Source organism: Nerophis ophidion, linkage group LG19 (genome assembly GCF_033978795.1).
Source record: "Nerophis ophidion isolate RoL-2023_Sa linkage group LG19, RoL_Noph_v1.0, whole genome shotgun sequence".
Classification (NCBI taxonomy): domain Eukaryota; kingdom Metazoa; phylum Chordata; class Actinopteri; order Syngnathiformes; family Syngnathidae; genus Nerophis; species Nerophis ophidion.
In genome coordinates this window covers 34,967,214-34,995,188 of record NC_084629.1, presented here as the reverse complement: position 1 = coordinate 34,995,188, position 27,975 = coordinate 34,967,214, and the positions used below count along the sequence as shown (strand labels likewise).

The 27,975-nt window shown below is 39.7% G+C and overlaps 1 protein-coding gene across 10 annotated transcripts in view; it reads left to right on the top strand.

The window, feature by feature from the left end:
• Nucleotides 1-27,975, top strand: part of map2 (microtubule-associated protein 2) — a 237,947-nt gene that overhangs the window by 136,327 nt on the left and 73,645 nt on the right. For all 10 annotated transcript variants that reach the window (XM_061879868.1, XM_061879870.1, XM_061879869.1 and 7 more), the window contains 3 exons: nt 6,975-7,230; nt 18,915-19,004; nt 23,264-23,338. In XM_061879868.1, coding sequence (XP_061735852.1) covers nt 7,020-7,230; nt 18,915-19,004; nt 23,264-23,338 — 376 coding nt within the window. In that variant the 5' untranslated portion in view covers nt 6,975-7,019. The remainder of the gene's footprint in view (nt 1-6,974; nt 7,231-18,914; nt 19,005-23,263; nt 23,339-27,975) is intronic.

Genomic DNA, 27,975 nt, shown 5'->3' with positions numbered 1-27,975 from the left:
AGAAAAGGGTGGAGTGCCATCTCCGGGTTGGGGAGGAGACCCTGTCCCAAGTGGAGGAGTTCAAGTACCTAGGAGTCGTTCACGAGTGAGGGAAGAGTGGATCGTGAGGTCGACAGGCGGTCTTCAGTAATGCGAATGCTGTATCGATCTGTTGTGGTGAAGAAGGAGCTGAGCCGGAAGGCAAAGCTCTCAATTTGGACCAATCTGTGTTGGATCCACTTTGGACTGGACTCTCACGGTTGTGTTGGATCTACTTTGGATTGAACTTTCACAGTGTCATGTTTCACCCGCTTTTGGTCCCCTAGGGGGTGGGGGGGTTGCCCACATATGCGGTCCTCTCCAAGGTTTCTCATAGTCATCATTGTCACTGTCACCGACGTCCCACTGGGTGTGAGTTTTCCTTGCCCTTATGTGGGCCTACCGAGGATGTCGTTGTGGTTTGTGTTGTGGTTTGTGCAGCCCTTTGAGACTCTAGTGATTTATGGCAATATAAATAAACATTGATTGATTGATTGATTGAATTTACCGGTCAATCTACGTTCCCATCCTCACCTATGGTCATGAGCATTGGGTCATGACCGAAAGGACAAGATCATGAGTACAAGCGTCCGAAATGAGTTTCCTCCGCCGTGTGGCGGTGAGATGTTTAGGGCACATCCAACCGGTAGGAGGCCACGAGGAAGACCCAGGACACGTTGGGAAGACTCTGTCTGCTGGCTGGCCTGGGAATGCCTCGGAAGAGGTAAATCTGGGCTTCCCTGCTTAGGCTGCTGCCCCCACGCCTGACCTCGGATAATCAATCAATCAATCAATGTTTACTTATATAGCCCTAAATCACTAGTGTCTCAAAGGGCTGCACAAACCACTACGACATCCTCGGTAGGCCCACATAAGGGCAAGGAAAACTCACACCCAGTGGGACGTCGGTGACAATGATGACTATGGGAACCTTGGAGAGGAGGAAAGCAATGGATGTCGAGCGGGTCTAACATGACACTGTGAAAGTTCAATCCATAATGGATCCAACACAGTCGCGAGAGTCCAGTCCAAAGCGGATCCAACACAGCAGCGAGAGTCCCGTTCACAGCGGAGCCAGCAGGAAACCATCCCAAGCGGAGGGGGATCAGCAGTGCAGAGATGTCCCCAGCCGATACACAGGCGAGCAGTACATGGCCACCGGATCGGACCGGACTCCCTCCACAAAGGAGAGTGGGACATAGAAGAAAAAGAAAAGAAACGGCAGATTAACTGGTCTAAAAAGGGAGTCTATTTAAAGGCTAGAGTATACAAATGAGTTTTAAGGTGAGACTTAAATGCTTCTACTAAGCGGAAGAAGATGGATTGGATGGATGTCATTCAAACAGAACATGAATCCTCTAGTCTCCTCTTCTGAGGAAGTTATCAATAAAATGATGTTTCCTTTATGGATGAAGTCAGGTCATTGTGTTTAATATTGCAGCGATATGGTCTCCCAATCAGACGGCGAGCCAGAGCATACAGTAACTAATATACAGTAGGCTTGTGGAGCTGCCAGCCCTTTTATATACTGTGGCAGAGTGCGATACGGACTGATGCGATGTCCGCCAGAGCGGGGGAAAAGTCAATATCTTAATCTTGAAGAGGGCTGCAACTTTGAGCTTTGGTTATAGCTCTTCAAGAGTCAGTCAGCAGTTGACAGTCTCACCGCGCTACGTTGTGTCGCTGCAGCCGACTGCTTCTGGAAAAGTACACGAGAACCACACCAGCCATACAGTGCAATATGATTTTTACAGTAAATTTCTCTTTTTTTGCCTACGCTTTGAACTCTGCGGCTTATAAAACAGTGCGGCTAATTTATGGATTTTTCTTCTCTGGCCATGATGTTTTCTGTTCAATAGTTTCCATTGAAGACGAGCCGAGACACTGGAAATGTGTGTTATTGTTTGTGCTATGGTTACATCTTTTGGACGAGTTCGCTCACTGCACATTTTTCCCGTTCTAATGACTTGAACGGGATGTAAAACTGTCCACGGCGTTTCTGCTTGAAAGGATTCTTCGTTCATCACTCCAAGTAACGTTTGAAAGTTTTACAATATAACTAAAACAATTCTTACTTACTAAAGTGTCCTATGTGTGATGTGAACAGGAGTGTTTTCATGCATGTGCTATTGTAATGTAGTCATTAGCTGATATATGCTAACAGGTTTACGAGTGTCTGTGTTAGTATTATTAACTTTTAATGGGATTATTTTTGTATCGTTTTAGTTTCACAAATTCCTCAGTAAATTCACCAAAACGTAGCCGTGGAGTTATTGAGTCCGTTTAGCTGATTGGAGAGCTAGCTTGTGCAGCTAGTGGGACCATGACGACGACGACTTCTGTTTTGTTTGAACAGCCGTTTTACTGCCGTGTTACAGACAACAATTAAGGTATGGAAATAAACATTGACATAATATTTCTGTGTGAATAACTCAGCGTCTATATCTGCGGCTTATAGTCAGTCCAGTGCGGCTAATATATGGAAAAATATTTTATTTTCCCCAAATTTTGTGGGTGAGGATTATCGTCCAGTGCGCTCTATAGTCCCGAAAATATGGTGCATACAATTATGCGGGGTTAAGATATTGAAATTCAAACTAAATACATGATAAATAATAGTATTGTGGAGGAGGGGGAACGGGGTGTGCAGGGACCGGCCTCGAAGACAGTGACAGGTGAGTGAATGGCCCAGGTGGGCCTTGTTATATAATCACCTTAGCAGCAGCCGGGACGAGACAAGGGGTTAGAATTGGAGTTGGAGTTGGAGTTGGAGTGGGAGCCAGAGAGAGAGCGACACGGACTCGGAAAAAGAGAGACTTTTTGCTGGAAAGCAAAAGCGGAGTAATCTGTATGCACATAAAGCAGTGTTGTACCCAGAAATCCGGGCTCTCGGGGCGGTGTGTGGTGGTCCGAGGAACCCACTAGAGGGCAACTTCTACAATTACCGTATTTCCTTGAATAGCCGCCGGGGGCGCTAATTAATTTAAAACCTCTTCTCACTCCTGCGCTTATTCAAGGCATGCGGTAAAAGTAAGCAGGCGCTATTAATTTTAAAACCTCTTCTAACCCCTGTGCTTACCGATGGCATGCAGTAAAACATTTCAGTGTGATAAAAAAATAAATATTAATCAAAAATTATTCTGCGGCGGCGGCCCGGTGGTTGGGGACCACTGCTCTACAACATATCATCGCGCCCACTTTTGCACCATGCTATCTGCGTGCCGGTAGGATGCATGCATTTCGATGCTTCTTATACGAGATTGCAATGCATACTTGGTCAACAGCCATACCTTTTACACTGATGGTTGTGATATAAACAACTTTAAAGCTCTTACTAATATGCCCCATACTCTGTGAACCCACACCAAACAAGAATAACAAACACATTTCTGGAGAACATTAGCTCTGTAACACATTATAAACGCAACATAAGAATTACCCAGAATTCCAATGCATCCATGACTCTTGGCTATATTATATACGCGCCCCCAACCCCGCCCACCTCAACCGACGCACGGACCGGGGGGGGGGGGCATTGGAATTCTGGGTAATTCTTATGTTGCGTTTATAATGTGTAATGTGTTACAGAGCCAATGTTCTCCTGAAATGTGTTTGTTATTCTTGTTAAGTGTGGGTTCACAGAGTGTGGCGCATATTAGTAAGAGTGTTAAAATTGTTTTATATCACAACCATTAGTGTGATCTGTATGGCTGCGGAACGCACAGTAAAGGCAAAAAAAACCTCCTCCGCCATTTTGAAAATGACGGCAGGGGAAGCGTAACTCTCGGCGGTAAAAGTAAGCATGCGCTAATAAATTTGGGGAGAGAGTTTTACCCGGTAGTAATTTAAGGCAGGTGCATATTACATGCCCGGCGGCTATTCAAAGAAATACGGTATGTTTCTTTAATAAAATGTCAATAAAATTAAAGAATAAAATTCACCACTTTAGTCCTAATTTTTGCGCTTAAGAATCTTCTCATGGCGTTAGCCGCGTGACTTCTCCTGTTTGTTTGTCATTACTGCCACAAGTGGTGGAAAGGTGAATTACAACTGAGTACCACTGTATAGTCCAGACGACACGGCACATTATTCCACGATCCGTTTGAGAAAGTCCCAAATGGATAATGACATGCAGAAGAAGATGACATCACTGTCACCGTCGGAGGATAAAGCGAATTCCGAATTCTGTCTGTGCGTCAGAGCATGAGTGTGTCGAATTTTTAATTAGGGTACGTAAGCTCTTCTGGCCTACAGGAGAATCGGTATTCAATGAAGGTTGTGATGAGTCAGCTCCAAACGGATCTGGGGATGACAACCCGACTGAGAACACACCGACTCTTTCACTGGAAAAGACCTTGCAGTATATTTCACCGTCACCCTTGTATCTGTTAAAAGTCATAAAGTGAAAAAACGGTCACCCGGTCCTACTTCTAATGACGGAGGTCACTCGGTTCTGTGGCTGTAAGGTATAAGTCGTCTGTTTTCATCGCATAATTCCACAGTATTCTGGACATCTGTGTTGCTGAATCTTTTGCAATTTTTTCAATGAATAATGGAGACGTCAAAGAAGAAAGCTGTAGAGGGGAATCGGTGTATTGCGGCCGCCTTTAGCAACACAAACACAGCTCATGTTTCATTGTTTACATTCCCGAACGATGACAGTCAAGCTTTACTATGGAACAGAGCGGTCAAGCGAACACGGTTGGATTGGACCACACACACAAAGTACAGTGTATTATCAATCAATCAATCAATCAATCAATGTTTACTTATATAGAGCTAAATCAGTGATCCCCAGCCCGGTACCGAGCCGTGGCCCGATTGGTACCTAGCCGCGGAATAATATTTTATTCATTTTTATTAAAAAAAATAATATATATATATATATATATATTTTTTTTTTTTTTAATCTTTTTTTAATTAAATCAACATAAAAACACAATATACTCTTAAAAATAGTGCACCAACCATAAAAACAACGTCCCATTTTCATGACAAAGAAAAAAAAAAGGACCCCCCCCCCAGGCCGCGGGACACATTATTAAGCGTTGACCGGTCCGCGGATACAAAAAGGTTGGGGACCACTGCCCTAAATCACTAGTGTCTCAAAGGGCTGCACAAACAACAACACACAAGGGCAAGGAAAACTCACAACCAGTGGGACGTCGAAATTATGCAGCGATAATTTCGAAAGATCGTGTTTCAAAGAGGTTCCCTTGCCAAGGGCAGAGACGGGCATTGCCACCACCTGCCTACTTACGGTTGTACAGTTACGACCATATAATCTCACTAAAACACTAGTAACACAATAAGCAGATAAGGGATTTTCCAGAATTATCCTAGTAAATGTGTCTAATAACATCTGAATCGCTTCCACTGCCCTCGTCTATTTTTATTTTTTATTTTTTTCTAGTTCTTCACTCTCACTTTCCTCATCCACGAATTTGTCATCCTCGCTCAAATTAACCTTCCTCTTGTGTTAGCTTTCTGTTGCCATCTCTTATGTTAACGGGTCGGTTTTGACCCATGTCTTAAATCAGCTGTAAAATACACTAAAAACAATTATCTATCATCCAATTTGTTTCTCATCTCTTGGTTATCTCGTTAGGCTTCCTTATCCTTGAAAATATTGGTTTTAATATTTTTGGTTTGGGCCATTGGGCCTTTTTTGCCAGTATACCCCTCGATTTCAATTTTTAAAAATGGTAAAACGAACCTCAAGAGAATCATATAAATAAAAAAAGGTTGTTGTGTTACCTAACTATTACTGAGGGGTATTAGAACACATCTCATAAATAAATGTGTTTTATTTATTTTTTAATTTTAAGAATTTTAACTATAGTAACATCTATGGTGTTACGGGTCAATTTCGACCCATATATATTTACTTCAAGAAAAAGGCTAAAAAGTATTTTTTTCAGCAACAGAAATCCAACATCAAACAAACAACAACCAATCAAGCAAATGAAACCAAGAGAAATAGATTAGTAGTTCCAAAACTAATAAAAAAACAAAATCAGAGTGGCAAAAAGTGACACTTTTAGTGTCCGTCTTTTGTTTGTTTTTGTACAGGATAACAAGGTAAAATGAGAATCCACTAAAGCTCACATGATTGGGAGAGTGTGTTCAGTTTTGGCTCTTATCGTTGCTTTATCATCTTATTTTTATAACTGGGTCAAAACCGACCCTAACAACACCAATGGCATAATTTCTACCAGAGCATTTTATAATTTAGTGAAAAAAATTAAAATGTTTTATTTAGGGGCGGCGTGGCGCAGTGGGAGAGTGGCCGTGCGCAACCCGAGGGTCACTGGTTCAAATCCCACCTAGTACCAACCTCGTCACGTCCGTTGTGTCCTGAGCAAGACACTTCACCCTTGCTCCTGATGGGTGCTGGTTGGCGCCTTGCATGGCAGCTCCTTCCCTCAGTGTGTGAATGTGTGTGTGAATGGGTGAATGTGGAAGTAGTGTCAAAGCGCTTTGAGTACCTTGAAGGTAGAAAAGCGCTATACAAGTACAACCCATTTATTTATTTATTTATTTTGTTGACAAAGAGGTTCCTGACAAAGTCAAAAAGCTTTGATGCAAAAAAATAAATGTATGTGGTGTTTTTATGCATTTAAAAACTAAAACACAAGACGAAGGTTAATGGGGAAATCGTCGCTTTCTCGGTCCGAATCGCTCTCGCTGCTGGTGGCCATGATTGTATACAATGTGAGAATGTGAGGAGCTCCACAACCGGTGACGTCACGCGCACATCGTCTGCTACTTCCGGTACAGGCAAGGCTTTTTTATTAGCGACCAAAAGTTGCAAACTTTATCGTCGATGTTCTCTACTAAATCCTTTCAGCAAAAATATGCCGATATGGCGAAATGATCAAGTATGACACATAGAATGGACCTGCTATCCCCGTTTGAATAAGACAATCATCACGTTGACTTCTCCTTCCTCACAGAAGGAGCCTACGCCCCCCCCGTCCCCCGCCAGCTTCTGCACCAGCATGGCGGACGACCGACAGCCGGAAGACGGTGCCTCCCAGTGGGACCCGGCGGGGGGCCCGGAGCCCAGCGGTACCCACGGCGCCAACGGTTTCTCCTCGTCCTCGTACAGAAGTTGCCAGAGCGCCGGCAGCCACCCGCCCTCGGTGCCCTTCTCTGGCAGGGAGAACGGCTTCAACGGGGAGCTGACGGGTGCCCACGCCGTGACGGCAGGTACGTGGAGTCTGATGGTCACGACGCGAGAGACGACCTCGTGACGCCGTTTTGGGTCGGCAGCACACGCGTGCCATTCCGCGGTCACTTGCTGTTGTGCGCCGGCCGTAATTACCGCCTTAAATGGGTTTCTCCGCCCCCAGCTTAGCCTCGCTGACACCCGGAGACAGAAACAGTGATGCACCGGGGGTGTTACCATGACGACGGGTCCCTACCAATTTGTTTTACCAGAGCCTTTGTTCTTTTGGCCTCTCGGATGCTGCTCACCGTTTGACTCGTGTCACGTCAAGAGTCCTGTTTCCACGACATCACAGCCACACATTACCCATATCACACAGATTTGGCATTTTGACATATTGTATATCTCTATCGGCCTTTTTTTATTTAATCGTACCTGGCTTTTTTAAAATCAGTATCTCAGTCTTTTTTTTTAATCAGTATTAGCCTTTTTTCCATCAGTAGCAACCTTTTTTAACCGGTATCAGCCTTTTTAACCGGTATTGGTCTTTTTTTTAAATCCAATATCTGCCTTTTTTAAATTGTCTTCGCCTTTTTTAAATCGTATCAGACTTTTTTAAATCGGTGTCCGCTTTTTTTGTCATTAACTGTCTTTTTTTATCAATAGCAGACTTTTTTTTCATCAGTATTGACCTTTTATAATTGGTATCAGCCTTTTTTAATTAGTATCGTTCTTTTTTTAAATAATTTTGGCTTCTTTTGGTATCTGCCTTTTTTTTAATCGTATCGGCCTTTTTTAAATTGTCTTGGCCTTTTTTAAATCGTATCAGACTTTTTTAAAACGGTGTCCGCTTTTTTTGTCATTAACTGTCTTCTTTTTATCAATAGCAGACTTTTTTTCATCAGTATTGACCTTTTATAATTGGTATCAGCTTTTTTTAATTAGTATTGGCCTTTTTTAAAATAATTTCGGCTTTTTTTGGTGTCTGCCTTTTTTGAAAAGTATCGGCCTTTTTTAAATTGTCTTGGCCTTTTTTAAATCGTATCAGACTTTTTTTAAATCGGTGTCCGCTTTTTTTGTCATTAACTGTCTTTTTTTTATCAATAGCAGACTTTTTTTCATCAGTATCGACCTTTTATAATTGGTATCAGCCTTTTTTAATTAGTTTTGGCCTTTTTTTAAATAATTTCAGCTTTTTTTGGTATCTGCCTTTTTTGAAAAATTTCGGCCTTTTTGTCGGTATCTGCCTTTTTTAATTGTATCGGCCTTTTTTTAAATCGCGTCAGACTTTTTTAAATCGGTGTCCGCTTTTTTTTGTCATTAGCTGTCTTTGTTTTATCAATAGCAGACTTTTTTCCACCAGTATCACCCTTTTTTAACTGGTATCAGCCTTTTTTCGGATAATGGTCTTTTTTGTGAAATCCAATATCGGCCTTTTTTGGTATCTGCCTTTTTTAAATCGTATCGTCCTTTTTTAAATTGTCTTGGCCTTTTTTTAAATCGTATCAGACTTTTTTAAAACGGTGTCCGCTTTTTTTGTCATTAACTGTCTTTTTATCAATAGCAGACTTTTTTTCATCAGTATCAACCTTTTTTAACTGGTATCAGCCTTTTTTCGGATAATGGTCTTTTTTGTGAAATCCAATATCGGCCTTTTTTGGTATCTGCCTTTTTTAAATCGTATCGTCCTTTTTTAAATTGTCTTGGCCTTTTTTTAAATCGTATCAGACTTTTTTAAATCGGTGTCCGCTTTTTTTGTCATTAACTGTCTTTTTTTATCAATAGCAGGCTTTTTTCCATCAGTATCAACCTTTTTTAACCGGTATCAGCCGTTTTAACCGGTATTGGTCTTTTTTTAAAATCCAATATCAGCCTTTTTTGGTATCTGCCTTTTTTAAATCGTATCGGCCTTTTTTAAATTGTCTTGGCCTTTTTTAAATCGTATCAGACTTTTTTAAAACGGTGTCCGCTTTTTTTTGTCATTAACTGTCTTCTTTTTATCAATAGCAGACTTTTTTCATCAGTATTGACCTTTCATAATTGGTATCAGCCTTTTTTAATTAGTATTGGCCTTTTATTGAATAATTTCAGCTTTTTTTGGTATCTGCCTTTTTTGAAAAGTATCGGCCTTTTTTAAATCGTATCAGACTTTTTTTAAATCGGTGTCCGCTTTTTTTGTCATTAACTGTCTTTTTTTATCAATAGCAGACTTTTTTTCATCAGTACCAAACCTTTTTAACCGGTATCAGCCTTTTAACCGGTATTGGTCTTTTTTTAAAATCAAATATCAGCCTTTTTTGGTATCTGCCTTTTTTAAATAGTTTCGGCCTTTTTTAAATTGTCTTGGCCTTTTTTAAATCGTATCAGACTTTTTTAAATCGGTGTCCGCTTTTTTTGTCATTAACTATCTTTTTTTATCAATAGCAGACTTTTTTTCATCAGTATTGACCTTTTATAATTGGTATCAGCCTTTTTTAATTAGTATTGGCCTTTTATTGAATAATTTCAGCTTTTTTTGGTATCTGCCTTTTTTTGAAAAATCTCGGCCTTTTTATCGGTATCTGCCTTTTTTAATTGTATCTGCCTTTTTTTAAATCGTATCAGACTTTTTTAATTCGGTGTCCGCTTTTTTTTTGTCATTAACTGTCTTTGTTTTATACATAGCAGACTTTTTTTCATCAGTATTGACCTTTTATAATTGGTATCAGCCTTTTTTAATTAGTATTGGCCTTTTATTAAATAATTTCGGCTTTTTTTGGTATCTGCCTTTTTTGAAAAGTATCGGCCTTTTTTAAATCGTATCAGACTTTTTTTAAATCGGTGTCCGCTTTTTTTGTCATTAACTGTCTTTTTTTATCAATAGCAGACTTTTTTTCATCAGTACCAAACCTTTTTAACCGGTATCAGCCTTTTAACCGGTATTGGTCTTTTTTTAAAATCAAATATCAGCCTTTTTTGGTATCTGCCTTTTTTAAATAGTTTCGGCCTTTTTTAAATTGTCTTGGCCTTTTTTAAATCGTATCAGACTTTTTTAAATCGGTGTCCGCTTTTTTTGTCATTAACTATCTTTTTTTATCAATAGCAGACTTTTTTTCATCAGTATTGACCTTTTATAATTGGTATCAGCCTTTTTTAATTAGTATTGGCCTTTTATTAAATAATTTCGGCTTTTTTTGGTATCTGCCTTTTTTGAAAAGTATCGACTTTTTTAAATTGTCTTGGCCTTTTTCAAATTGTATCAGACTTTTTTTTAAATCGGTGTCCGCTTTTTTTGTCATTAACTGTCTTTTTTTATCAATAGCAGGCTTTTTTCCATCAGTATGAACCTTTTTTAACCGGTATCAGCCTTTTTAACCGGTATTGGTCTTTTTTAAAAATCCAATATCGGCCTTTTTTGTTATCTGCCTTTTTTAAATCGTATCGGCCTTTTTTTAATCGTCTTGGCCTTTTTTAAATCGTATCAGACTTTTTTAAATCTGATTCCGCTTTTTTTTGTCATTAACTGTCTTTTTTTTTTTAATCAATAGCAGACTTTTTTTCATCAGTATTGACCTTTTATAATTGGTATCAGCCTTTTTTAATTAGTATTGGCCTTTTTTTAAATAATTTCGGCTTTTTTTGTTATCTGCCTTTTTTTAAAAGTATCGGCCTTTTTTTAAATCGTATCAGACTTTTTTAAATCGGTGTCCGCCTTTTTGTGTCATTAACTGTCTTTTTTTTATCAATAGCAGACTTTTTTTCATCAGTATTGACCTTTTATAATTGGTATCAGCCTTTTTTAATTAGTATTGGCCTTTTATTAAATAATTTCAGCTTTTTTTGGTTTCTGCCTTTTTTGAAAAGTTTCGGCCTTTTTATCAGTATCTGCCTTTTTTAATTGTATCGGCCTTTTTTAAATCGTATCAGACTTTTTTAATCATTAACTGTCTTTTTTATCAGTATCGGCCTTTTCTATTGTAGCAAAAATGTTTATCAGTATCGGCTTTTTTATCAGAATGGGTCTTTTTATAGGGATCGGCCTTTTTAAAAATCAGTATTCACCTTTTTAAAATCAATATCTGCCTTTTTTCTAAACTTTTGAAAACTATTTTATCGTATTGGCCTTTCTTTTATTGTATCGACATTTATCAGTATCAGCCTTTTTAAAATCCGTATCAGCTTTTAATTTATCATTAACTGCTTTTTTTTTTACTGGTATCAACCTATTTTATTGTATCCGTCGTTCTTTGATTGTATCAACCTTTATTAGTATCTGCCTTTTTTTTATTAGGGTCTGCCTCTTTAAAATCAGCACGTGCTGTTTTTAAAATCCATATCAGCCTTTTTTCTATTGGTATCAACCTATTTATTGTATTGGCCTTTCTTTTATCATATCAACATTTATTGGTATCTGCCTTTTTTATCAGTATCGGCTTTTTAAAAATCCTTATCTGTTTTTCATTTATCATTAACTGCTTTTTTTATCATTGTCGGGTTTTCTTTTATCGTATTGAACTTTCTTATCGGTATATTCTTTAATCTGTGTTGGCCTTTATGAAAATCAATATCAATATTTTTGGTATCCACCATTTTTGATAAGTATCGGCCTTTTTTGATCGGTTTCTGACTTTTTTAATTGTATCGGCCTTTTTTAAAACGTATCAGCCTTTATTTAATCGTATCCGCTTTTTTATCATAAACTGTCTTTTTTTTACAGTATCAGCCTTTTTTTCAATCAATATCCATATTTTTTCTATCGTATCGCCATTGTTTTATCGATATCAACCTTTTTTTTATCAGTATGGGCCTTTTTTTATTACATCGGTCTTTTTTAAATCAGTATCGGCATTTTTTAAATCAATATCGGCCCTTTTTCCTAATGGTATCAATCTATTTTATTAAATCGGCCTTTCTTTTATCGTATCGACCTTTATCGGCATCTGCCTTTAGATATCTGATTATTCAAAATCAGTATCAACCTTTCTTTCCAATCAGTATTAACCTTTGTAAACTAGTATCACCCTTTTTAATTGTATGAGCTTTTTTTTAAATCAGTATCGGCCTTTTTTGGTATCTGCCTTGTTTTATCAGCACCGACATCGGCCTTATTTAATCGCATCTGCCTTTTTAAAATCGTATCAGCCTTTTTTTAATCGGTATCCGCTTTATTTTATCACTAACGGTCTATTTTTTTATCAGTATCAATACCTTTTCTATTGTATTGCCATTTTTAATCGCTATCAGTCTTTTTTTTATCAGTATGGGCCTTTTTTATTAGGAGTGGCCTTTTTAAAGTCAGTATCTGCCTTTTTTTTTTTAAATATCGGCCTTTTATAATCGTATCAGACTTTTTTAAGCCATATCAGCTTTTTATTAAACGGTATCCACTTTTTTTAATCATTAACAGTGTAGTATTGTGGCGGTTGACTTCCTGTGGGTCCTTCTGATCACAAAAATGCTCTCGTAGGGCCGGTAGTCTTGGTAACAAATCTTTTAGTTTTACAAGCCATGTGGCTTTGCTTTCCAGCAAAATGTCTCTCGCGCTCATCCTCTGCTCGCCAGCAACTCCCACGCAGTCTCTCTCCGGCTGCTGCTAATGAGGGTGGCAGGTGATTAGATAACAAATCCCAGCTGGGCAATCTACTCACCTGTCGCTGACTTAAAGGCCGTTCCTTGAAGTCCTTAACATAATAGTGAGAGTCTAGTCCATAGTGGATCTAATATAATAGTGAGAGTCCGGTCCATAGTGGATCTGACATAATAGTGTGAGTCCAGTCCATAGTGGATCTAACATAATAGTGTGAGAGTCCTGTCCACAGTGGATCTAACATAATAGTAAGAGTCCATATTGGATCTTACATAATAGTGTGAGAGTCCAGTCCATAGTGGATCTAACATAATAGTGTGAGAGTCCAGTCTATAGTGGATCCAACATAATAGTGAGAATCCAGTCCATAGTGGATCCAACATAATAGTTAGAGTCCAGTCCATAGTGGATCTAACATAATAGTGAGAGTCTAGTCCATAGTGGATCTTACATAATAGTGTGAGGCTCCAGTCCATAGTGGATCTAACATAATAGTGTGAGTCCAGTCCATAGTGGATCTAACATAATAGTGAGAGTCCAGTCCATAGTGGATCTAACATAATAGTGAGAGTCCAGTCCATAGTGGTTCTAACATAATAGTGAGACTCCAGTCCATAGTGGATCTAACATAATAGTGTGAGTCCAGTCTATTGTGGATCTAACATAATAGTGAGAAAGTCCAGTCCATAGTGGATCTAACATAATAGTGAGAGTCCAGTCCATAGTGGATCCAACATAATAGTGAGAGTCCGGTCCATAGTGGATCTAACATAATAGTGTGAAAGTCAAGTCTATAGTGGATCCAACATAATAGTAAGAGTTCAGTCCATAGTGGATCTAACATAATAGTGAGAGTCCGGTCCATAGTGGGGCCAGCAGGAGACCATCCCGAGCAGAGACGGATCAGCAGTGCAAAGACGTCCCCCAACCGATGCAGGTCCAAGCGGTCCAAAATTTTGTCGTCCTTTTATTTTGAAAAGTTTCAGAATACATCTTGGTACCTTTACCAAAACTATCGGTCTCAATATAAGTCTTGTGATCGATGTGATGAACTGAATCACCATTGGAGGCAAAGTCCCATTGGCCCACCGGTCCGTTGTCACGACAACTGCTTCCTCGCCCCCCTCGTGTGTGTGTGTGTGTGTGTGTGTGTGTGTGTGTGTGTGTGTGTGTGTGTGTGTGTGTGTGTGTGTGTGAGTGCGTGTGTGTGTGTGTGTGTGTGTGTGTGTGTGTGTGTGTGTGTGTGTGTGTGCGTGCGTGCGTGCGTGCGTGCGTGCGTGCGTGCGTGCGTGCGTGCGTGCGTGCGTGTGTGTGCCACGGGCCTCTATTGTTGGGAACATTCTCGTCCTCAGAGCAGGTAATACATGACGCTTATGCTCTTTGTTTATTTTTAATAATGCTGCACATGTCCTGAATTTTTTTGGGGGAACTCCACTTTTTCATTTGACAAATCTAGCCAGCTGTCGTTTGTGTCAGCACGATTTATAAAACTGTATTTTTCTTTGACACGGCCATTAAAACCTAAATTAATAAGACCGCATGGACTTCATCCGTATATTTGAAAAAGTACAATGCACCACTTTTGAAGGGAAGTGGGGTGAGTTATATTTATATATTGCTTTTCTCGAGTGCCTCAAAGCTACGTTACATTTAAACCAGTGTGGGTGTCACTCGGAGCAAGTGGGTGAAGTGTCTTGCCCAAGGACACAACAGCTGTGACTAGGACGGCAGAAGCGGGGATTGAACCTAGAACCCTCAGGTTGCTGGCACGGCCGCTCCAGCCACCATTACCGCTAAATTAATGTATGCATATCCAGATTCAAATGTGTTTAATTTAAATAAATTTAGATTTGATTCATGTGTTCTATTTTCGCTACACAAAGTTAATTCGGTGGTTTATTTTTTGCATTTTGCTATTTAATGACAGTCCCTAGAATGTGCAAAATGTACTCTAAAATAGATATAAAAATCATATAAAATATTCCATCCATCTTCTTCAGCTTTGGATGGATGGATGGATATTTAATGACACTCCCTAGAATGTGCAAAATGTACTCTAAAATAGATATAAAAATCTTATAAAATATTCCATCCATCTTCTTCCACTTTGGATGGATGGATGGATATTTAATGACACTCCCTAGAATGTGCAAAATGTACTCTAAAATAAATAAAAAGATCTTATAAAATATTGTAAAATAAAAATGTTGTGGTACCTCAGTTTGCAAATCATTCTATTTGCAAACTGTGGAAGGGATGCGTGGCCTGCGGGTCTGCCTGTGTCAGGACCGGCCTCAAAGACAGCGACAGGGGCGTCGATGGCCCAGGTGGGCCTGGTTATCTAATCACCTTTATTAGCAGCAGCCGGTATGAGACGAGTAGTGGGAGTTGGAGGAGACGTGGTTGCAGAAAAGAGACTTTGCTGAAAAGCAAAAGACTTTAAAGGATATGGGGATAAATAAAACAGTGTTATACCCAGAATCCCGGGCTCTCCTGGCAGTGGGTCTGAAGAACCCACTAGAGGGCAGCCTCTACACAAACTTTACTGTTTTAAACCTTGACATCGCGCCGAATATTCCTCCTCATTCGTCCATTTTGTGTCCCGCGGGCAGATATTCTGTGCCTGCTCGTATTGAAGAGATTGAGGAAGCCGGCGCCTTACCCCAGCAAGCGTTTTAATCTTAATGAGAACTGACTTTTACCGAAAAACTATGCCAAAACTAGAGATGATGATAATAATAATAATAATAGATTTTATTTGTAAAAAGCACTTTACATTGAGTAAACAACCTCAAACTGCTACAGTGTATTATAAAAATAAAAACTAGAACAGCCCAATAGCTAGAACTAGTATGCATATATCTAAAAAAAAGTAATTTTTTTTAAAAAATAAGTTTTTTTAAGCCTTTTTTTAAAAGCCTCCACAGTCTGTGGTGCCCTCAGGTGGTCAGGGAGAGCGTTCCATAGACTGGGAGCGGTGGTGTCCGATAATGGCTTTTTTTGCCGATATCCCGATATTGTCCAACTCTTAATTACCGATTCCGATATCAACCGATACCGATATATACATCCGTGGAATTAACACATTATTATGCCTGATTTTGTTGCGATGCCCCGCTGGATGCATTAAACAATGTAACAAAGTTTTCCAAAATAAAACAACTCTAGTCATGGAAAAAAAATGCCAACATGGTACTGCCACGCAGTCACATGCAATCTCTACGCAGAAAGATCCAGAGCCCGGGATTGAAATCAGGACTACTCAGGACTTTCGTATTGTGAGGCAGATGCACTAACCCCTTACCTACCGTGCTGCCCCTCTGCTTTTTGAAACGGATACGATAATTTCCGATATCATATTTTCAAGCATTTATCAGCCGATAATATCGGCAGTCCGATATTATCGGACATCTCTAGCCGAAACTGATTCATTTTACGGATTATCTCAGTGGCGCCCTCCAAGAACACACATGTACCCCGACCCCTAACCCCTTATGTCTGCTCCTTTTTTCTTCTCTCACGAGCTGCTGTGGATTTTACTTTTTAAAATATTTCTACCGTATTTCCTTGAATTGCCGCCGTGGCGCTAATTAATTTAAAACTTATTCTCACTCCTGCGCTTACCAAAGGCATGCGGTAAAAGTAAGCATGCGCTAATTATTCTAAAACCTCTGCTCACTCCGACACTTACCAAAGGTAGGCAGTAAAAATTCGAGTGTGATGGACCTTAAATCCTACTGAATAGCTCTTAATCTTCTTCCCTTTATGCGATTTCAAATTACCGGTATTGAAATCAGCCTCCTCCATTTTGAAAATGATGACAGGGGAAGTGTCACTCGTGATGTCACGAGTTTGACCAGGCGGTAATACTAAGCATGCGCTAATTATTTTGGGAAGCGAGTTTGACCCGGCAGTAATTCAAGGCAGGCGCATACTATATGCCCTGCGGCAATTCAAGGAAATACGGTATTTTTGTAGCAATATATATGTTTAAGGATTTTTAGGATTTCTGATCGATTGTGAGGGCATAATCATTTTGGGAAGCGAGTTTGACCCGGCAGTAATTCAAGGCAGGCGCATACTATATGCCCTGCGGCAATTCAAAGAAATACGGTATTTTTGTAGCAATATATATGTTTAAGGATTTTTAGGATTTCTGATCGATTGTGAGGGCATAATCATTTTGGGAAGCGAGTTTGACCCGGCAGTAATTCAAGGCAGGCGCATACTATATGCCCTGCGGCAATTCAAAGAAATACGGTATTTTTGTAGCAATATGGTTAAGGATTTGGGGGATTTCTGATCGATTGTGAGGGCACAATCATTTTGGGAAGCGAGTTTGACCCGGCAGTAATTCAACACAGGCGCATACTATATGCCCTGCGGCAATTCAAGGAAATACGTTATTTTTGTAGCAATATGTTTAAGGATTTTTAGGATTTCTGATCGATTGTGAGGGCATAATTATTTTGGGAAGCGTGTTTGACCCGGCAGTAATTCAAGGCAGGCGCATACTATATGCCCAGCGGCAATTAAAGGAAATACGGTATTTTTGTAGCAATATGTTTAAGGATTTTTAGGATTTCTGATCGATTGTGAGGGCATAATTATTTTGGGAAGCGAGTTTGACCGGGCAGTAATTCAAGGCAGGCGCATACTATATGCCCTGCGGCAATTCAAGGAAATATGGTATTTTTGTAGCAATATGTTTAAGGATTTTTAGGATTTCTGATCGATTGTGAGGGCATAATTATTTTGGGAAGCGAGTTTGACCCGGCAGTAATTCAAGGCAGGCGCATACTATATGCCCTGCGGCAATTCAAGGAAATATGGTATTTTTGTAGCAATATGTTTAAGGATTTTTAGGATTTCTGATCGATGGTGAGGGCATAATAATTTTGGGAAGCGAGTTTGACCCGGCAGTAATTCAAGGCAGGCGCATAAGGAAATACGGTATATTTGTAGCAATATGTTTAAGGATTTTTAGGATTTCTGATCGATTGTGAGGGCATAATTATTTTGGGAAGCGAGTTTGACCCGGCAGTAATTCAAGGCAGGCGCATACTATATGCCCTGCGGCAATTCAAGGAAATACGGTATTTTTGTAGCAATATGTTTAAGGATTTTTGGGATTTCTGATCAATTGTGAGGGCATAATTATTTTGGGAAGCGAGTTTGACCCGGCAGTAATTCAAGGCAGGCGCATAAGGAAATACGGTATTTTTGTAGCAATATGTTTAAGGATTTTTAGGATTTCTGATCGATTGTGAGGGCATAATCATTTTGGGAAGCGAGTTTGACTCGGCAATAATTCAAGGCAGGCGCATACTATATGCCCTGCGGCAATTCAAGGAAATATGGTATTTTTGTAGCAATATGGTTAAGGATTTTTAGGATTTCTGATCGATTGTGAGGGCATAATCATTTTGGGAAGCGAGTTTGACCCGGCAGTAATTCAAGGCAGGCGCATACTATATGCCCTGCGGCAATTCAAGGAAATACGGTATTTTTGTAGCAATATATATGTTTAAGGATTTTTAGGATTTCTGATCGATTGTGAGGGCATAATTATTTTGGGAAGCGAGTTCAATCTGGCAGTAATTCAAGGCAGGCGCATACTATATGCCCTGCGGCAATTCAAGGAAATACGGTATTTTTGTAGCAATATATATGTTTAAGGATTTTTAGGATTTCTGATCGTTTGTGAGGTCACCAATACTAGTTTTATGTACCAAAAAATAATATGTACCTACTATTCATTGTCATTTGTTTCACTGTACAAACCTTTGATTAAGTTCGTAAATATAGGTTCAACTGTACTTACAGGATGCAGTGGTATAACCTGGTACCGCTGAGTGCCGGTATCAGGAATCGGTACCGTATGGGTTCAAATGTGAACCTTTTCTTCTGATATTGCGGTTTATTTAACGAAACATCTTCAAGTCGGCAAGGTGCCGTGCACTGGGATGAGAATGTTGGGTTTTTAAGGTGCCGCCACTTTACTCGGGTCTCGAACCTGTGGCTGTCTGCGCTGAATCGTCCTCGCGACAAAACCTCAAAGCTCAGTGGCATTGCTGATTCAACGTGATATCTCTTCTCCCCCCAATTGTGTACATCTCAGGGACCTGGCTGAGTGTGTTTGTGTGTGTGTGTCCTCAGAACAAGTGTCCGCCAGGATCGTGCAGGAAGTGACGGCAGAGGCGGTGGCAGTGCTGAAGGGGGAGCAAGAGAGTCAGAGACTGCCATCAGGTTAGCTGCGCACACACACACACACACACACACACACACACACACACACACACTTGTGCCAAACACCCACTTATTTTGATGCCTGCAACAAGTTTCAAAAAAGCTGGAAAGTTGAGGAATACTCATCAAACACTTATTTGGAACATCCCACAGGTGAACGGGCTAATTGGGAACAGGTGGGTACCATGATTGGGTATAAAAGCAGCTTCCATGAAATGCTCAGTCATTCACAAACGAGGACGGGGCGAGGGTCACCACTTTGTCAACAAATGCGTGAGCAAAATTTTGAACAGTTCAAGAACAACATTTCTCAACCAGCTAGTGCAGGGAATTTAGGGATTTCACCATCTACGGTCCGTAATATCATCAGAAGGTACAGAGAATCTGGTGAAATCACTGCATGTAAGCGGCTAAATCTTCAAAAAGTGATATCAGTGTGTAAAGGATATCACCACATGGGCTCTGGAACACTTCAGAAAACCACTGTCGGTAACTGCAGTTGGTGGCAAGCGCAAGTTAAAACTCTACTATGCAAAGCCGTTTATCTACAACACCCAGAAACACTGCCGGTTTTGCTGGGCCCAAGCTCATCTAAATGGACTGATGCTAAGTGGGAAAGTGTTATGTGGTCTGAAAAGTCCTCATTTCAAATTGTTTTTGGTAACTGTGGACGCGGTGTCCTCCGGACTAAAGAGGTAAAGAACCATCTGGATTGTTATAGACAGACGCAAAGTGTAAAAGCCAGCATCTGTGATGGTATGGGGGTGTATTAGTGGCCAAGTTATGGGTAACTTACACATCTGTGAAGGCACCATTAATGCTGAAAGGTACATACAGGTTTTGGAGCAACATATGTTGCCATCAAAAACAATGTTATCGTGGACGCCCCTGCTTATTTCAGCAAGACAATGCCAAGCCTCGTGTTGCAACAGCGTGGCTTCATAGTAAAAGAGTGCAGGTACTAGACTGGCCTGCCTGTAGTCCAGACCTGTCACCCATTAAAATGTGTGGTGCATTATGAAGCCTAAAATACCACAACGGAGTCCCGGGACTGTTGAACAACTTAAGCTGCACATCAAGCAAGAATGGGAAATAATTCCACCTGAAAAGCTTCAAAAATGTGTCTCCTCAGTTACCAAACGTTTACTGAGTGTTGTTAAAAGGAAAGGCCATGTAACACAGTGGTAAAAATGCTCTGCGGCAACTTTTTTTGCAATGTGTTGCTCCCATTAAATTCCAAGTTAATGATTATTTGCTAAAAAAAAAGAAGTTTCTCAGATGGAACATTAAATATCTTGTCTTTGCAGTCTATTCAACTGAATATAAGTTGAAAAAGATTTGCAACTCATTGTATTCTTATATATATATATACACACTTATATATATACATATACATGTATATGTATATATATTTATATATATATATATATATATATGTATATATATATATATATATGTATATGAGATACATTTATATAAAATAAATACAGAATTAAAAAGGTTCAATTACTCAAAACATGATAAACTACAAACTAAACAAACTATTACTATATTTTTGTTTAAAAAAAAGAATCCAATTGTTATTTGTTAATATGTAATAATTGTTTTTCATTTTAGTAACATTATTATTACACCTGTACGACTGTTATGATTGTCAAAATACCACACACACACACACACACATATATATATATATATATATATATATATATATATACACATACATACATACATACATACATACATACATATATATACATACATACATATATGTATAATATTTTAAAAATGTGATACAATAAAAAAGAATAAACACAGAATTAAAAATTAAAAATTACTCAAAAACAAACTATTTCTATAATTTTGGTAAAATAAATAAATGAATAAGATCCAATCCAAATTTTTTCTTCTCTTTTTTTTGCTTTGTAAGCTGTTTTTTTTTTCTTGATTAACACAAATATTTATTTTTATATATATTTTCTTTTTAACCCAAAAAAAAGAAATTGTTTAGTTTGTATAATTCATCATCCATCCATCCATCCATTTTCTACCGCTTATTCCCTTTCGGGGTCGTGGGGGCCGCTGGCGCCTATCTCATGTTCGGAGCAATTTAAATATTTCCATCCATCCATCCATTTTTTACCGCTTGTTCCCTTTTGGGTCGCGGGGGGCGCTGGTGCCTCTCTCAGCTACAATCGGGCGAAAGGCGATTTACACCCTGGACAAGTCGCCACCTCATCGCAGGGCCAACACAGATAGACAGACAACATTCACACTCACATTAACACACTAGGGCCAATTTAGTGTTGCCAATCAACCTATCCCCAGGTGCATGTCTTTGGAAGTGGGAGGAAGCCGGAGTACCCGGAGTGAACCCACGCATTCACGGGGAGAACATGCAAACTCCACACAGAAGGATCCCAAACCCGGGATTGAACCCAGGACTACTCAGGACCTTCGTATTGTGAGGCAGGGGCACTAACCCCTCTCCCACCGTGTATATATATATATATATATATATATATATATATATATATATATATATATATATATATATATATATATTATTCATATATAGCAGGTTGTCTGTAGCCTACTTTTTTGTACAGAATTTTGTTTATTTTTTTCTATCCATGTATTTCCTACCCCTTGTACTGTTCGGGGTAGCTGGAGCCTATCTCAGCAGCATTCGGGCGGAAGGCGGGGTACACCATGTGGTGATATCCTTTAGAGATTGATGTCGGTTTTTGATACAGTGCCACGTGAGGGATCGAAGGTCACAGACATTAAATGTTGGATTCCGGCCATGCCGCTTACGTGGAGTGATTTCTCCAGATTCTCTGAACCTTTTGATGATATTATGGACCGTAGATGTTGAAATCCCTAAATTTCTTGCAATTGCACTTTGAGAAACGTTGTTCTTAAACTGTTTGACTATTTGCTCATGCAGTTGTGGACAAAGGGGTGTACCTCGACCCATCCTTTCTTGTGAAAGACTGAGCATTTTTTGGGAAGCGTTTTTTATACCCAATTATGGCACCCACCTGTTCCCAATTAGCCTGCACACCTGTGAGATGTTCCAAATAAGTGTTTGATGAGCATTCCTCAACTCTATCAGTATTTATTGCCACCTTTCCCAACTTCTTTGTCACGTGTTGCTGGCATCAAATTCTAAAGTTAATGATTATTTACCAAAAAAAAAATGTTTATCAGTTTGAACATCAAATATGTTGTCTTTGTAGCAAATTCAACTGAATATGGGTTGAAAATGATTTGCAAATCATTGTATTCTGTTTATATTTACATCTAACACAATTTCCCAACTCATATGGAAACGGGGTTTATGTATATATGTATATATATATATATACCGTATTTCTTTGAATAGCCGCCGGGGCGCTAATTAATTTAAAACCTCTTCTCACTCCTGCGCTTGTTCAAGGCATGCGGTAAAAAAAATGAGTGTGATAAACAAAAAAAAAAAACAAAAATAAAAAAATATTCTGCGGCCGCGCCCCGTTGGTTGGGGACCAGTGCTCTACAACATGTCATCGCGCCCACCTTTACACCATGCTATCTGCGTGCCGGTCGGAAGCATGCATGTCACTGCTTCTCATACGAGATTGCAAGCATACTTGGTCAACAGCCATACCTTTTACACTAATGGTGGTGATATAAACAACTTTAACGCTCTTACTAATATGCGCCACACTCTGTGAACCCACATCAAACACATTTCTAGAGAACATTGGCCCTGTAACACATTATAAACATGCGCCGGTTGAGGTGGGCGGAGTTGGGGGCGCGTGTATAATACAGCCAAGAGTCATGGAGCATTGGTATTCTGGGTAATTCTTATGGTGCGTTTATAATGTGTTACCGAGCCAATGTTCTCCAGAAATGTGTTTGGTGTGGGTTCACAGAGTGTGGCGCATATTAGTAAGAGTGTTAAAAACAAGTTGTTTTATATCACAACCATCAGTGTGTTCTGTATGGCTGTGGAACAAGACCCCTGGTTTACACATAGTAAAAGCAAAAATAAAACCTCCTCCACCATTTTGGAAATGACGACAAGGGAAGCGTCACACGTATATATATATGTATATATATTTATTTTTTGGGTCAAAAAAGTAAGCTGCCGACAACCTGCTATATCAATTGTTCTACATCATTTATTTTTAGGGAGTTATTGACACTACGTAACATTTAAGGTTGTATAGTAAAGTATGATCCATGATCTCTCATCTCTCCATTGGTAGTTGAAGACACCACCAACTTACCACCTTCACCTCCTCCTTCACCTGCCGCAGAGCACGTGGCTCCTCTGGATCAAGGTAGGCCTGAACATGATCAGTGAATGTACATACCTTGTCTGCCATTGTTGACATTTATTCTTGCATTGCAACATAACCTCTGCACTATCTGGGCCCCTCAGAACTCTGGGTTTATTCTGTCCTACCAAACCCACACACGTTCTTAACTAGTCAAACTGATTCTTCCTCATTCTCTTCAATCTGAATTAGGAAGTGAACTTCATTTCTAAAAATCATTTCTACTTAATGTTTTTTTTCATTTGCCTTTCTAACCTCCATACCTCACTTTCTCCCAAATACTAATATGGCGGCATCGTAGCTGCCCTCCTTTCTCCTTCATGGTTTGTGTGTGTTTTTTGGCAGCTGTCAGTGTGTGTGTGTGTGTGTGTGTGTGTGTGTGTGTGTGTGTGTGTGTGTGTGTGTGTGAGTGTGTATGTGTGTGTGTGTGTGTGTGTGGGTGTGTTCTGGCACTGCTGACTTAAAGGGGACATAGCTCTGTTTACACACTCACCTTTAGGGGACCTCTGACGGTATGGGGACAGAATAAATAAGTCCCCGAAAGGGAAACCTTTTTTAAATGATAGTGAGATCCATTCTGAAGATGCCTAAGTGTTTTTTAAGCTTTGGCCCATAAAACATGTTTACTGGTGATTTTGAGTGTGAGACATTTGCACAGCAGCCCCCTCATCGGGCTGTAGCTGGTACACACTTCTTCTTCTTCCGTGTATAGTTAATCTTTTTTTTTTTTTAAATGGTCCTCAGTAGTCACGTACAAATTTGTGTGAATTATGCATAATGATTGAAATTTGGTCCCCATGAAGCATATTAACTCTTTTTCCCCAGGGTCCCCAGTAAGTACGAACAGCACATTACTTCATCAATCCAGAGATTTAAAGACGTGTATGAGCTAACTGGGCAGTGGCCATTTTACCTCATTTTTTTGATGCCTCCACAACCTGTAGAAAGGGTGGTCCCCACAAGTCATGATCAAAAACTTGGCCCCATTCCGTATGATAACCAGTATATGTGTGTACGTGTGTGTGTGTGTGTTCTGGCAATGCTTACTGAATGGGGACATCGCTCTGTTTACACAGTCTTCTTTAGGGGACCTCTGGCGGTATGGGGACCAAAAAAACAGGCCCCCTAAAGGGAAACCTTTTTAAATGATTCTGAGGATCATGTCATATTTAATTTGAACTTTTTTTATTTTTTAAATGGTCTTCAGCAGTCACGAACAAATTTGTGTGAATTACGCATAGTGATTGAAATTTGGTCCCCATGAACCATATGAACTCTTTTTCCCCAGGGTCCCCAGTAAGTATGAACAGCACATTGCTTCATCAATCCAGAGATTTAAAGACGTGTATGAGCTAACTGGGCAGTGGCCATTTTACCTCATTTTTTTGATGCCTCCACAACCTGTAGAAAGGGTGGTCCCCACAAGTCATGATCAAAAACTTGGCCCCATTCCGTATGATAACCAGTATATGTGTGTAAGTGTGTGTGTGTGTTCTGGCAATGCTTACTGAAAGGGGACATCGCTCTGTTTACACAGTCTTCTTTAGGGGACCTCTGGCGGTATGGGGACCAAAAAAACAGGCCCCCTGAAGGGAAACCTTTTTAAATGATTCTGAGGATCATGTCATATTTAATTTGAACTTTTTTTATTTTTTAAATGGTCTTCAGCAGTCACGAACAAATTTGTGTGAATTACGCATAGTGATTGAAATTTGGTCCCCATGAACCATATGAACTCTTTTTCCCCAGGGTCCCCAGTAAGTATGAACAGCACATTGCTTCATCAATCCAGAGATTTAAAGACGTGTATGAGCTAACTGGGCAGTGGCCATTTTACCTAATGTTTTGTATGCCTCCACAATCTGTAGAAAGGCTGGTCCCCACAAGTCATGATCAAAAACTTGGTCCCCATTCCGTATAATAACCAGTTTGTGTGTCAGTGTGTGTGTGTGTTCTGGCAATGCATACTTAATGGGGACATCGCTCTGTTTACACAGTCACCTTTAAGGGACCTCTGACGGTATGGAGACCAAAAAAAAACAGGTCCCCCAAAGGGAAACCTTTTTATATGACTCTGAGGATCATGTCATATTTAATTTTAACTGTTTAAAAAAAAAAAAATTTAAATGGTCCTCAGTAGTCACGAACAAATTTGTGTGAATTACGCATAGTGATTGAAATTGGGTCCCCATGAACCATATTAACTTTTTTCCCCAGGGTCCCCAGTAAGTATGATCAGCACATTACTTCATCAATCCAGAGATTTAAAGACGTGTATGAGCTAACTGGGCAGTGGCCATTTTACCTAATTTTTTGATGCCTCCACAACCTGTAGAAAGGGTGGTCCCCACAAGTCATGATCAAAAACTTGGTCCCCATTCTGTATAATAACCGGTTTGCGTGTAAGTGTGTGCATGTGTGTGTGTGTGTGTGTGTGTGTGTGTGTGTGTGTGTGTGTGTGTGTGTGTTCTGGCAATGCATACTTAATGGGGACATCGCTCTGTTTACACAGTCACCTTTAGGGACCTCTGACGGTATGGAGACCAAAAAAAAACAGCTCCCCTAAAGGGAAACCTTTTTATATGACTCTGAGGATCATGTCATATTTAATTTTAACTGTTTTTTTTTTAAAAAATTTTTAAATGGTCCTCAGTAGTCACGAACAAATTTGTGTGAATTACGCATAGTGATTGAAATTGGGTCCCCATGAACCATATTAACTTTTTTCCCCAGGGTCCCCAGTAAGTATGAACAACACATTACTTCATCAATCCAGAGATTTAAAGACTTGTATGAGTTAACTGAGCAGTGGCCATTTTACCAAATGTTTTGATGCCTCCACAACATGTAGAAAGGGTGGTCCCCACAAGTCATGATCAAAAACGTGGTCCCCATTCCGTATGATAACCAGTATATGTGTGTAAGTGTGTGTGTGTGTGTTCTGGCAATGCTTACTAAATGGGGACATTGCTCTGTATACACAGTCTTCTTTAGTGGACCTCTGGCGGTAAAGGGACCAAAAAAACTGGCCCCCTAAAGGGAAATCTTCTTAAATGATTCTGAGGATCATATTTAATTTTAACTTTTGTTTTCTTTTTTTTTTAAATGGTCCTCAGTAGTCACGTACAAATTTGTGTGAATTATGCAAAATGATTGAAATTTGGTCCCCATGAACCATATTAACTGTTTTTTCCCCAGGGTCCCCAGTAAGTATGATCAGCACATTACTTGTGGCCATTTTACCTTAATTTTTTGATGCCTCCACAACCTGTCGAAAGGGTGGGCCCTACAAGTCATGATCAAAAACTTGGTCCCCATTCCGTATGATAACCAGTATGTGTGTAAGTGTGTTTGTGTGTGTGTGTGTGTGTGTGTGTGTGTTATTCTGGGGCTTGTTGGCCCGCACTGTAGCGAGTACATGTCACCAGACTTAGTCATATATTACAACTAGTATTTACTGTGTATTAGAGGGGAACAACAGGTTTCTTGTTAACGTTCTATTTCATTCACAATCATTATGTAAAATGAAAACACACTTTTTTCTGGTTTATGCATTCTAAATCGTAAATAAGTAAACAACGGATATACTGGAAGTCGCTTGTGGAGGTCTCGCCTCTCCGGGTTTTTCGGACCACCAATTTCCGACATGCCAGGCTCTTCCAGGTTGCCAACAATGTTTTAATTTACAATAAAAGTATTTTCTCTCAATCGAGCACATGAATAGTCTCTCTCCAGAGTGTCATCTGTCTTGCTCTCGCTCCTTTAACAGAGCGACAGGTGATCAGACAAACATGGGTCATCCATGCACCTGTCGCTGATCTAGAAGCCAGTCCTGGCACACCCCACTTCGCTGCAGGTCCGCAGGCCCCCCCGCCCACATCGCTTAATTCTGCCTATAAAGCGTTCTAAAAAAACATTCAAAAACCCTCCATCAATGTTTTATATACACACTGTAGGTATACATGTAGTATCTAGTAAAATTCACAAAAACATTTAATATTTTCATATTTTGATCGTTTTAGGCATATTATTTCACAGACACATCACAACGTTCCCTTTCCTTTCAACAACAACAACGTTACTAATCATGGCAGACTTGATGAGAGACAACAAAGACTACTTTGGGACAAATGATAATCCAGAAACTTCTATTTTTGAGCCTGAACATAAGGAGGATGATTTACAAGTTTTAGCTGCTGTGTGCTAAACAGATGCAGCTTTATTTAAACACTAAGCATTATGTAGGAGTATTGCTAAATGCTAAACAAAATGGACAAACATAATAAAACCATCACTTACTGTACAATGTTTGCTCTCACTGGGATGAAGACTGATGGGATTTTTGTATCTTCCCTTTTACATTAACAAAAAATTTAAAGGTGGAGTGGTCGGGGGGGGATTTTGTGTCTTTCTCGCCATCTCTGGGGTCTAAGTTAGATGTCATAGTTGACCAACTTGTGGGTTTATGTCCACAACCTTCCACTATCCAGGTGGGAGGCATGATTTATAATCTATAATTAACGTTCACCTACTCAGAGAGGATGCTGCAGCTCAACATGTCAATATAGCAGTATAAACTGGTTAGCGCTCCGTGATCACTGCGCCGCTAAAAGTAGTTCCTCTGCATTAGCCCTTATAAT